The sequence below is a fragment of the Semicossyphus pulcher genome, unplaced genomic scaffold (genome assembly GCF_022749685.1).
Source record: "Semicossyphus pulcher isolate SPU_LCO1_2020_fin unplaced genomic scaffold, fSemPul1.0.p SCAF_1, whole genome shotgun sequence".
NCBI lineage: Eukaryota > Metazoa > Chordata > Actinopteri > Labriformes > Labridae > Semicossyphus > Semicossyphus pulcher.
In genome coordinates this window covers 24458323-24470561 of record NW_027211603.1, presented here as the reverse complement: position 1 = coordinate 24470561, position 12239 = coordinate 24458323, and the positions used below count along the sequence as shown (strand labels likewise).

At 39.5% G+C, this 12239-nt stretch overlaps 1 protein-coding gene across 1 annotated transcript; it reads right to left on the bottom strand.

The window, feature by feature from the left end:
* Window positions 1-1073: 1073 nt before the first annotated feature.
* Window positions 1074-11250, bottom strand: ddx21 (DEAD (Asp-Glu-Ala-Asp) box helicase 21). Its single transcript, XM_069657937.1, has 16 exons — window positions 11114-11250; window positions 9557-9790; window positions 8751-8891; window positions 8105-8180; window positions 7657-7835; window positions 7432-7549; window positions 6998-7183; window positions 6671-6816; window positions 6319-6468; window positions 5890-6051; window positions 5494-5613; window positions 5062-5135; window positions 4632-4791; window positions 4316-4450; window positions 2369-2413; window positions 1074-2206 (listed from the first exon to the last, which is right to left on the bottom strand). The coding sequence occupies exons 1-16, from the start codon at window positions 11195-11197 to the stop codon at window positions 1913-1915; spliced, it is 2304 nt and encodes a 767-aa protein (XP_069514038.1). The 5' UTR covers window positions 11198-11250; the 3' UTR covers window positions 1074-1912.
* Between the last annotated feature and the right edge of the window lie 989 nt (window positions 11251-12239).

Below are 12239 nucleotides of genomic sequence, written 5' to 3'. Positions count from 1 at the left end.
TCAGTGACAACAAACTGCAACCAGTGGAAAGCAACAACTAGCACAAACAGGCAACACCAGTGGAACTTAGGCCTACAGTAACTTTTAATGATCACAGAGCATATAGTGTAGCATCTCTTTATAGACAGGACTAAGTGCTACTTTTACTTTTGGCAGTTTTGCCTCAAAGATGTAAAATCAGGAATTGTTAAGATGTGAGGACACAGTTTTACATAATAGGATCTCGTAGAACTTGAATGTATTTGCTGTAAGATTTTTGTTTATTTTATTTAATGTATGGTTGAAAGCTTCGAGTCCAAGACGAATGCAATGTCCTTAATTGAATCATTTGTCTAAAGATAGGGGGTTATGTTGAATTGTACTACAATTTAGGACAGTTAAAATAAACTAATTTTTAACTAAATTTTATAATTACTCGTATAAAGTGCTGATAACAGAATTGTCAGAAAGTCTGCAAAGAATATGTGTGATCAGGCATTAGATTGTCATTTTTTAAGAAGAGCAATAATTGATGTAGATAAAAGTACATTTTATATTCCTAGAAATTGTATATTCAAAATGTAGCCTTTTGTTGATTAAGGTTAAAAAATAAGTAGGTGTATATAAGTAATGAAATACTTGAACTGTCCTTCAAAGATTTTTAAAAGCATTATTTGCACATTACCTGAAAAGTTTCTGTCATAATTTACATGAATGTTGATAGTGCCATGATTGTCAGTGTAATTATGTATAACAAATTGTAACAATGCACTTTACAGAATTTTCATGGAATTTTTTTTTTACTATAAACCAAATCTTTTTGAACAAGGCCTATATTAGTCTTGTGTCTATGTAATGTAGGAGTTTGAGAGGAAAAGTCTCCTGTAGTTTTTCTGGTTTATACAAGGGGGTTAAGGTGGAGAGCAAGTTTGTATGCTTTGCCCCAGTGCCACAAACCTTCAACCCAGCAGTGACTGTCTTCTTGAAGGTTGGCTGAAATTAAGCGCAAACTGTCAGCCGTCCTGAAATCTTTGAAAGTTGCTTACGCTTGCACTTACACTTATTCACACTGCATGAAAAGAAAACAACACAACCTGAGTTGACCTTTTTTTTAATGAAGAACTCATTTCATTCAAATGAATGGAAGCAAGTACACAGTTATTAAATAGGCAATTGCAAAGCAATCATCCAATATATTTTTGGGGAGAGAGGTTTCAGCTGAGAGTAAGGCAGCAATCAGACTTTGAGCACAACTGTAAAGATTAACACCTGTTTTATCTCTGTGGGTGCAGAGCAGAAACGCAGCACCTCACACACGACACGCTGCAGTGTCTGCAGTACTGAGCAAATGCATGGCACAAAACCCTCACTCAGTCTTTTAGTGTGGCTGTGTATCAAGTAGCAAGTTTACAAGTTGTTCGGTCTAAAGAGTGTGCCTGTATTTAAGACACAGGCTCAAGTGTGATTGCTGCTACCGTTCCCCAAACACCCAGTATAAAAAGTTACACTTCAGCTGAAACTCAGTGCATGACGCAAAGTGCAAGTTTTTAATTCTATGCTATTCAAGAAATGGCAACTGAATAATGTAACTTTGCAGCTAAGAACACGTCATTTAATGAGTTTCAACTAATGTCCCACACAAAAGATCAATACATCAGGCACTGAAAAATGGCTGCCAGTGGTACAGTGTTCTATACTGCACACAGAAAATCTGATCTTCAAACCTTAGGAAATGGCTTGGAAATAAATTTAATTTGGGATGTTGACTTTATTTTCAGATAGCTGAAATTGGTTATCGAATGTTCATGAATTGGACTAATAGTTTGAGAATTTCCAATTCAGATTGTATCATGATGGAGATTTCCTCGAGCCACGCATCGATCCCTCTCGCTGACAGCCGATAAAAATCAGTCAGTCTCAGCAGTCCACAGGTTTAATAATCAAACGCCTGGCTGAAGCTGCGTTTGTGTCCTCCTCTGTTGTTGCTGTAGCCACCACCACCACCTCCGCCGTTCCTGAAGCCGCCACCACTACCTCCGCCGTTCCTGAAGCCACCACTGCGTCCGCCATTTCCCCCGAAACTCCGGCCCCTCCCCCCTCTGAATCCTCCTCCTCTGTTTCCGCCGCCGAAGCCTCTGTCGCCACGATTACTGGACTGCTTCTCCTCCAGCTCTGGGAGCTCTGTAGAGACAGTCAGCTGCCAACGGCGTCCGTCCTTCCAGTTGTCCTGTTGATGGGTCAAGTTTGGAGGAAAGGATGTTAGCACGACTAAAACCTCTGTCAACCTCAACACGAAACTCATTTCTAATGACTGAATTTTCCTAGTAATTTAATTTTGAAAACATTTCCCCACACATGTTGAAGAGACGGGGTTTTCACTGTTTCTTACCTGAATCTCCTTGACTTTGTCAACTGGGACATCAAAACACACTCCCTGTTACAAACACAAAATAGGAGAGAGTGTAAGTCTACGTACCTGATGCTGTGCTTTCAGAATAAGAGCAGCAACAGGCAGAGTCACACTTACAGAAAAGGTTTCATACATTAACTTTTTGCTAATGGATTAATAGCTGAATAGCTTAATTCACAATAACAATAATAACAAAAATAAATAAAGCAGGGCTCAACATAAGCACTGGCCCGGTGGCCCGACAATATGTTTTTCACCCACCGGGCCAGTAGATCAAGCATTTAACTGGCCTGGCGTGCCAGTAAGATCCACAAGCCCACAGTGTAAACAATATAGTAGCCCTCCTGAGGTTCACGATGGATCAGACTAATTACTTTTTACGCAAAATGGCTACTGCTGTCAACAACACGTTACACGCTACTTGCTGCACTCGTGACAGAGCAGCTGTCATTCTAGAACACGCTAATTGACGTTAGCAAGCTACCGCGGACTAGTATAAATACACACGTTTTTGTTTTTCACGGGCCGTTACGTGAGATGGCAATAAGTGTGTGTATTCCCGTTATCAGCAGCACCTCGTCCCGGTGCACGTTAGCGCTGTGGCTACATAAACAGACCGTCACAGAGCGGACGTGCCGCAGACTGTTTACCTTTAACGGCCACAAGAAGTAGGAGACGGTAAGATATCGTTTCAAAAAGTTACCCTCACGGGCTGATCACGCTAATTAAAAATACATTTGAACAGCGTCAGAAATGGTAGGTACAGCTTGTAAGTAACGCAACTGCAGCTATTACTACTTTTTCATGCGGGTGTCAGAGTTGCTGAACCAAGTGTGTTAAAGGAAGCCTCTTTACACCCATATGTTTATTTTTATAAGTTTATAATAGTTCCACAATTGACTGAACACATATTCAGCAATAAGAACCCTTACAAAAGGAGAAACTGAATTTTAAGTTGAAAAATTCCGAAATAACAAATTATCTCAGGGCCAGTAGTTTTGATGGAAGCGCCAGTGAATTTGGAAAGTTACGGGTCCGTAGTGCCAGTGCAAAATTGTGCTCACTGTCAACCCCTGTAAAGTGTTTCATAAAAATTCGGGTTCTTCAGTCAATTTGCATTTTGATTAAGCACCAAGTCTATCACTTTCTTTTATGCCTGCAGGGGAACAGTGGGTTTTTTTCCCCCAAACAAAAAGATAAAGATTCCAGCCTGATTAAGAGGAGCATTCATTCGCTGTAATTCAGACGCAATTTGTATCCCATACCATGTCCAAATCAGAAATACACTTAATAGTAGAGATGTTTCTCAAAAACTCCTTCTTAACCTTAAAAGGTGCTATATGTAACTTTCAGAAAATCCTCATTCATAGCGACATGGTTGGCCGTTGAGGGAACTGCAGTCAACCTTCTTGTACATGCTCACTCATACACTCGCACGCATGAACTAGCATCCGGGGCTTTTGCCTAAGACGCATGAAACTGGGCATGCTCAGTGTCAGAACTCACCGCTCTGTTTACTTTTCACTGACGAGACATATCGAGACATTTTGACAGGTATCACGTTGTCCAAATCAATACTGTTCGTCTTAATACCCAAGTCAGTATCATGTTAGCTGGCAAAGTTATTTGTCAAGCAAGACTGACAACACCGACATACACACTCGTAGTATTTTGGTCATAATGTAAGCGAGCATGCTAAAGTTAGCCGACTAGCTCTAACATAACTACACTGCATGTTGACAGGCTTCACGAGATAAAGCTTTCTCTTAAAAATCTTACATATCGCCCCTTTAAGTTAAAAAATTTACACTTAAACCTCTAAGTTCCCCATTGGTTCTTACAGAAATATGTAATATTAAATTGAAAAAACAGGAAATCTAACTAATGTAATTTAACTCATATGTACGTGTTTGTGTGTTTACGTACTGTTTTGCCTTTGAGGAAGGTCATTCTTTGAATGTGGTTCTCAAACTGTTCTCCAAGCTGTTCTTTGATGGTTCTCCAAGCATAACCCAGATTATGCATCTCCTGAGAACACACCATTTGCATAGTAGTGTAACCCTGCAATAACAGACAGAAACAAAAAGTTAGGTGGGATTATTTATGCACAACACCTGAAAGCTCCAGAAATTTGTTTGTGAAATAGAAATATTCAATTGTTTTGTGTGTTTTTAGAGTTGTAATTAGGCTGCAGCATTGTTAGGTTTAGGAATACAGTAAATCCACATCAAAGCAAACTTACAGCATCAGAGTTGAGCAGTGACCTTTGCTCTAGGCTTGTGGCTCCAGATATATGTGCCAGGGCAGCAGCCAGTGCCTCGACTGCTCCTCTTTCCTCGATCAGCTTCTCAGCTGACGCTCTGAAGTAACTGATGGCTGTGACTGGAACAGAGTCGAGGAACCTGAACACAATAAAGAAATAGAAATCTTAAAATATCAACTTATTTTCTTCCTGCTAGGAATTCTTTTTCACAGTGGTATTATGATAAAGTGGATTTCAGTAGGGCAAAGGCTTTGCAAAGCCACAGTTCAGGTCTGTATCACCACAGGGACACTAAGTTGCATAAGTGTGTTAACCAAGTGCTGTAGGCAGCAGCTTCCGACATTTAAAATAGTAATAAACTACAGTAGTTCATTGTTCCACCTGGCTTGCAGCCTCCAGAATGACCTACCTGACAGCATCCTTGCTCGATGACTTGATGATATCGTTGGCAGTGGGAACGCCAACTCTTCTGAATGTGATTCCCTGAAATAAAGTCAAATAAATGTATTTAGTTTGATACTCAAGATAGAAAGATGTAAAGTAGAGTCTTACAGATTGCATTAAATGTCTCAAAGTTGTCACTTTCACACAATAAAATGTAGTGAAAAGGTGACTTTCGGTGTGCTTTTCTATGTGCTGCAGCAGAAATCTCCTCTACTGTCATCTCTCAAATAAAACAGTCACTCCTCAGATTTCTCCCCTTCCTGCTGGATCCTCTTGCCCTTGTCATTGCATATAAAGTACAGACTAAAAGCCCTTTTTTTATTTGCGCATAGCTGGTCAAAATAACCACCCCTCTTCGTCTTCTTCTTATTTGGACTGAATTGAACAGGACACTTACTGCTTTGTTTTCTACGTAGCGCAGCTGGTCCTCCTCTTTCCTCTGGTAGAAACAGATGCAGACTCCGGTCCTGCCTGCTCGGCCCGTACGTCCTGAACGATGGATGTACGACTCCACATCCTGACACCGAGCAAAGAGAAAGTACTTTTTCATACAAAGTCATGGTGACAGGCATTTATGATCATCTTTTATTAACCAGCACACATGTACTGCAGCCTTTTCCATTTTCAAATCAATTTAAAACGTGCCCATGGTCATTTCCAGATGTTGTTCTATGTGAAAATAATCTGCACCTGAAGATCTGACCTCATTGATAAAAATAAAACCTACATAGCTTCTGATGGAAAAAATGCTCAAGATATTAAACTCTGATTGATGACTGGCCACATATCACACCTTGGGAGGAGAGCACTGCACCACCAGGTCGACTTCAGGGATGTCTAATCCACGGGCTGCAACATTGGTGGCCACCAGAACCTCAAAAGCCCCACTCCTGAAACCCTTCAGCGTAATCTCTCTCTGTTTCTGAGGAATGTCCCCATGCAGGGACTGGGAACTCTGAAAACACACAAACAAAAACAATAGAAAATTAGCTCACTTCTTCGAAGCTGTTTTAAAAGAGATGGTCCATGTTATGTTTATAGAGCGTCTCTGTTTCTATTCGTATGTGATGGTTAGATTTTTGATCACAGCCAACATCCCTTAGTGGGTGCTTTTGGTGGTCGACTATGTATTCAGTTATGTTATGAAGTTATGTGATTTAAGGAAAGCCTCATTCCTCCAAAAAATAAAAAATAAAGTTTGCATGTGAAAGTTTGCGTTTACCTGTTTTATGGATGTATTCATGGACAGTTCGTTGGCCTCTTTCTTTGTCTCACAGAACAGAATGGTTCTGCCGTGGCTGCCGCTGTAAACCTGGATCACATCACCTATTACAGCTGCACGCTGTGACCAGTGGCACGTTATGGCCAGGTGCTACAGACGAGACGGACACAGAGACAGAAACAGGAGGAGAGGGAAGGCAGGGAGAGAGAGGAGAGGCATTTTCAGAAGTCCACTTTAACTGTCCCTTAAGCCAAAGAACAAAGGTTGCTGTAATGCTTGTTAAATGAAGTCCATCGCACACCCATGAGCTCTTTCACTCGGGAGGTTTATTCTCAGTTATTCACACACTTACCTCCACAGTTGTTGCAGCTTTCTGTGTTTTCTTGCCAATCAGGTCGACATGTTTGCAGCCTGGTCTCATGTATTTCTTGGCCACATCGTAGACCCATGGGGGGCAGGTGGCCGAAAACAGAAGAGTCTGAGGGTTGGAGTCGGAGTCTGGAGGGAAGCACACGTGATTCTAATTTAACATGCATGACCACACTTTACGGATCATTTAATCTACTTCCACACATATAATATACAATCACAAAATCCTCACATTCCACCCTTTAAACAAACACAATAAAACAACTATGTATATAAGACACTTTCATTAACACACACTGGTTTTCTTTACCTTTGGCATAGGATGAAGCCAAAATCTCTTCCACCTGTTCTGCAAATCCCATGTCCAACATTTGATCCACTTCATCCAGAACCACATGTTTCAGTTTAGAGAGGTCCAGCTTATTGTTCTGGAGGTGGTCTTTGATGCGACCAGGGGTTCCAACCAAGATGTCGATACCGTTACGAATAGCATCCACTGGACACGAGCGGAGACAGAAGTTATTCATTGAATAATAATGTATGAAGTGTGTTGTTCAAACAGCAGACAGAATATATGAAGGCTGGTTTAACAAGGTACATTTTTTATCGCTTTCATTAGTACTTAAAAATAGAGAATTAAATGTATACCAATGTAAATAGATCAACTTTTACATTGAGTTGAACTTGAATAGAACCGACTGAGTTACTTTTATGAGGAGATATTTGTGTCTTTGCATTACTTACTCTGCGGGTTGTATGAGCTGCCTCCATAGAAGCAGGTCAGAGACAGTCTCTTGTTGATATCTTTGAAGTCTTTAGCAACCTGGATAGCTAACTCTCTGGTAGGAGTTAACACCAGGACCTACACACAGGCAGAAGAGCCTCAGTTATATGCAATCATAACTCTTAAAGACTCTGACTGATGCTTGTTTTTTAGTGACGGTGTAGAAGTGTCTTGTGTCTGTGCACCTTGGGAGGCCGGCCTCTGCTGGGCGCCACTGATTCCTTCTGGAGCTTCTCCACCAAAGGAATGGCAAAGGAGAAAGTCTTTCCTGTCCCTGTTCGGGCTTGGGCAATTACATCTTCTCCATCATACACAGGATTGAATGTCTTCACCTGAATGTCAAACAGGTAGGAGACTCCCCGAGCTGAGAAATTGACAGAGAGGGAGAAGGAGGAAAAAAGCAGACGGACAGGACCGGGAGAAAGGCAGAGGATCAATATTCATTTGTTATTTTGCACACCCCGCAGCAGCTCCAACGCCCTGTTAACACTCCAAAGCACACTTTCAGTACAAAGGAGTCACATCAAACACAAATAAATGTATGGTGATCACCAGATTTCAACTTCAAATGTTTAGCCTGAACTATTTTTAGGGACATGAAAAAAAAGGTGATGCAAATGCAATATGGTTTACCTTTGAGTTTATCGATGGTGACTTGTGAAATCCTGAAGTTGGAGAAGGCCCCTTCCTTCTGCTCTGGTGTCTGCTCCTAAAGAAATACACAGAATAAGTCTATATACTCTCTTACCCTACAGCTGACTTTGAAGAGTGTCTGTTAAAGACAACGACCCAAAAAATGTCAAGCCAAAGATTGAAAGTAAAGGTTTATAATATGAACAAAGCAAGCTAAATAAATGTGATTCTTTTAGAGGCCTGGAATGATCACGACATATAAAATGTTTTGTTTTGCAGTTATTTTTTAGTTGTTTAGTTACTTAATTTAAAAAAATCCAAAATCTTCTGTAAACTTCCCATACAGCTGTTCAGTCAATCACAGTAAATATATTAGAAGCACGCTGTTGGAACTGTACTTGTATTCTTCTTTTCAAGACAGGATATAAGACCAGTGAGACTGAAGGTCAAAAAAGCCCATAACAAGCTAACAAAATGGCCACGTTCATCTTTAACAAAATAAAATATTATCATACAACCAAAAAGTAAGTCCTCGAAAGAACGATTTGGTAACAGCCTGAACAGTGCTCAAATGACATCACACTAAAAAGATGTAACATATAAAAATTCTGGTCGAAAATGTACACATTCAGGCTGCAGGTCATACCATTTCTTTTTCGCTGTCACTAGCCGAGTCTTCGCTGGACTGGGCCGGAGTTTGGATGGGTGTCTGAACGGGGGTGTTGGGGGTGGAATGTCCGTTAGTAGCTTCCTCTGTGATTGTTTTCTTTTGCTTCTTCTTTTTCTTCTAAACCCAAACAGAAAAGTGGAGACAGTGTTATTTGATATTGATCTACAAGAGCATGGCCAGAATATAATCTAATCTGCTACTTATTTTTACCCAGAAAACAACTTGTTAAATACCGTAAAATCAGGAATATAAGTCACACCAGAATATAAGACACAGTCTGTTTTGGGGGTATCCCAGAGGGGAAAAAAACGGTTTTCTATAGCTATTTAGCAATAAAAAAACGTGAACACAAGTTATTTCAACACTATTTCAGTCTATTTTCATTTGAAACACATTCAAAACACGTTTTTGCCGTGTCAAGTTTACAATCCTGCTAGCTACCGGTGCAGTAGTTGAGCTCAGCCTACAGTAACATTGATAGTCGTGAGGCGATCATGATGGCACATGTCAGTGATGAAGCTTTAGCTAGATTATAGCGCCATCGTCTGGGTAAAATACCATAAGACAATAAAATATCTCTCTGTGCATTTTATACTGGTATATTGGTCACACTGGTATAGGAAGCAGCTCACCTTTTCGATTACATTTTTTTTAATAAAAAATGTGCCTTAATACACCAAATTTTACGGTGATAAATATATATATTTTTTCCTTTCTAAGTTCCTAGATCAACCCTTTTGATCCAACAGGTAACAACATATTGAAACTAACACATCACTGACCTCTGTGTCTTCTTCAGCGTTCTTCTTATTCTTCTTCTTCTTTGGTGTTTCTACACCATTAATGTTACCATTCATGTCTGTGGCCTCTTCTGTGTGGCCGTTCGTTTGGTCCGCAGCCAGCTTGTCTTTTTTCTTTTTCTTCTTTGGTGCTGGAGGTTCACAGTCTGGGTCCTCCTGCACTTCCTGGTCCTCCAGTTGTTTCTTCTTAAGCTTCTTGCCCTCCTTGGTCTTAATCTTTATTTTTAAAAAGGAAACAATAGGTTTAATTTAAACACAATTACTGAGCGGCAACAAAGATTTAGGAAAGAAAATTGTTTGTACCTTGACAGCTTCAGTTGAATCTAGTTTGTTATCATCTTATCATATTGCAATTTAACTGAGAAACACATTTTTACACAAGACTCTTAATGTTTAATTATACTTTGTAAACATTGTTTTTAATAAATCAAAATTCTTTATTATTCAGATTTTCAACACCAGATAACTTTGTTTTGTTCTAGTGATAATCATAACAACTGAGATATTCCTTGGATAGAAAATGAGCTGTAAGTATATAAAATATTTTGAAAGAACAAATCACACTTTACATTTTCATTGTAATTTAACAAGAATCCACCCAGGAGGTGTTGTATTTTTTATGTTAGATGAAACAGTATTTTTCAACCCAGATTTTATATATGAAGATTTATTGCAAAAATGAAAACAAAATTTTGTCTGCAAAACCAATGAAATATTAATCCTCTTCAAATATTTTTTTATTTGTGATCAAATGAAGAGCATTCCTTGATTAACTAATTGAAAATCTACAGGAAATAATGTATCGACAACGGTTTTGATAATTCATTAATAAAAACTTTTAGCCTGTATGACTGTTGTTCCAATTAAATTTAGTTTTGGAAATGTATGATGGCTATTTAAAATTAATGTTGACGCTTTATATAGCAAGTAGAAAATGGTAAAAGTAGTATAAGTGTCAAGGGTAATTTTCCACCTTGAAAGTGGTCGTTCCTCTTACTGAAAGTCATGTTTGAGTCTCACCAAAGTTGTATTAAAAACAATCGATAATCTACTATACAAATCATCATTACTTATCCATTTTTATTGTTGTGATCGGGTTTTATGTAATATACCTGACTACCAGCTGACGAGCCCAGCTGTATAACACGTCATCAGATCGCGCCCACAGCCCAGATAGACATATGTAAGCCTCAATTTAAAAGGCCTCCACGTCGTGAACTCGTAAATCCGTATACTCTACAGATCAGCTAACTAACACATGGGCTGCACATGTGATCTTTGCGCTAGGCTAAGTGGCTAAATGAACAATGTATGCTTATATTATCTTGACAGTGGATCCTTTTACTTACTTGACACAAACCAATGTTGATTACAATATATATAATGTTTAACGACGTTGCTAAAAGTTAGCGGTAACACTTAGGTTTCAGGTTAGCACGATCAGCCACATGTTGTCAAACACGAAGCAGCCGGGGCAAGACGTCGCACGAGCTACGGATTATTTAGTTTTTCCAGGGCGACACGAGCCACTCTGCTCACCTTTAGGGGTTTAGCCTCAGCGACGGTGTCCAACTCTTCCTCCATGGCTTGATCTTCAGTTTCAAAGATGATTTTTGACGGCATTTCTCTTCCCTGTTGGATCCCCTCGGCGTAGACACACAGGCTAACCCACGGGCACGCGGATGAAAAGGAACGCGCAAGGCGGCGCGAGGAATGGTGTTCACAAGCCCAACACAGAAATAGAAGGGATAGATAGGCACTACATGTAAATTGACAATAACATTAATTACTTCAGGTTAAATATAGACTACAGAAATTTCCACAATATCGAAGAAATATCTAACAAAACGTAAGGGTTTCTCTGTTTATTTTAAATTACAAATATGTTTTTATGAAAAAGAACAAAAGCATAACCGTGCTTTGATGTTTCTCTGCCTGTGTACTTAAGGGACACGATTAAAGCTGAATTAATATGAGTTTTCAATTAAAACAACAAGTGGCCTATCTGCAGTGCATCCATAACATCTTATTAAATCTCATTTCATACCTAATTTTTTTTTTTTAAAAACGCTTTCAGGGTTGACCAATACTTAATTTAAAATGGAACATATTTGTAATGCTTTGTTTGATGGGTTTCGAGGGAGAGGGTGGAAAAACATATATCAAATATCAAATGATGATATCCTATCAAATCCTTTGTGATCTGATTAATAATGATGAAATATTGCTGAGAACAGCAGGTAGAGATGAGTGAAGCCTTAGTGCTTCTAATCACAGCAGAACCTGATAGAAACAGCAGATGGTTTTATGAGAAAGAGTAGAGTTCAGGAGGTTTAGTTTTGTATCTTACAGCATGTTTTTAACGGATCTAGCTGCGGAGCCAGCGGAGCACCGTTCTTCGCTGAAGGGGTGCTGGACTCACACCAGAGGACTTAGTCCCCCGCTGGTAGGATAGGCTTCTACAGAGCTTTTCCTCTGCTCTGTCGCCGCTGAGAAAGAAGGGTTCAGTAGGCTAGTTTTAGGAAAAAATAAGGTTTACTTTTTAGCTTTAAGTTTTTAAAGGATCGAGCTGTATTTTCTCAGAAAAGTGTTGCAGGATCTCCATTCTTACAGTCAATTCTCCTGGCAAGAGAACACAACACTGTATATACAGTAAAGGGCCGTG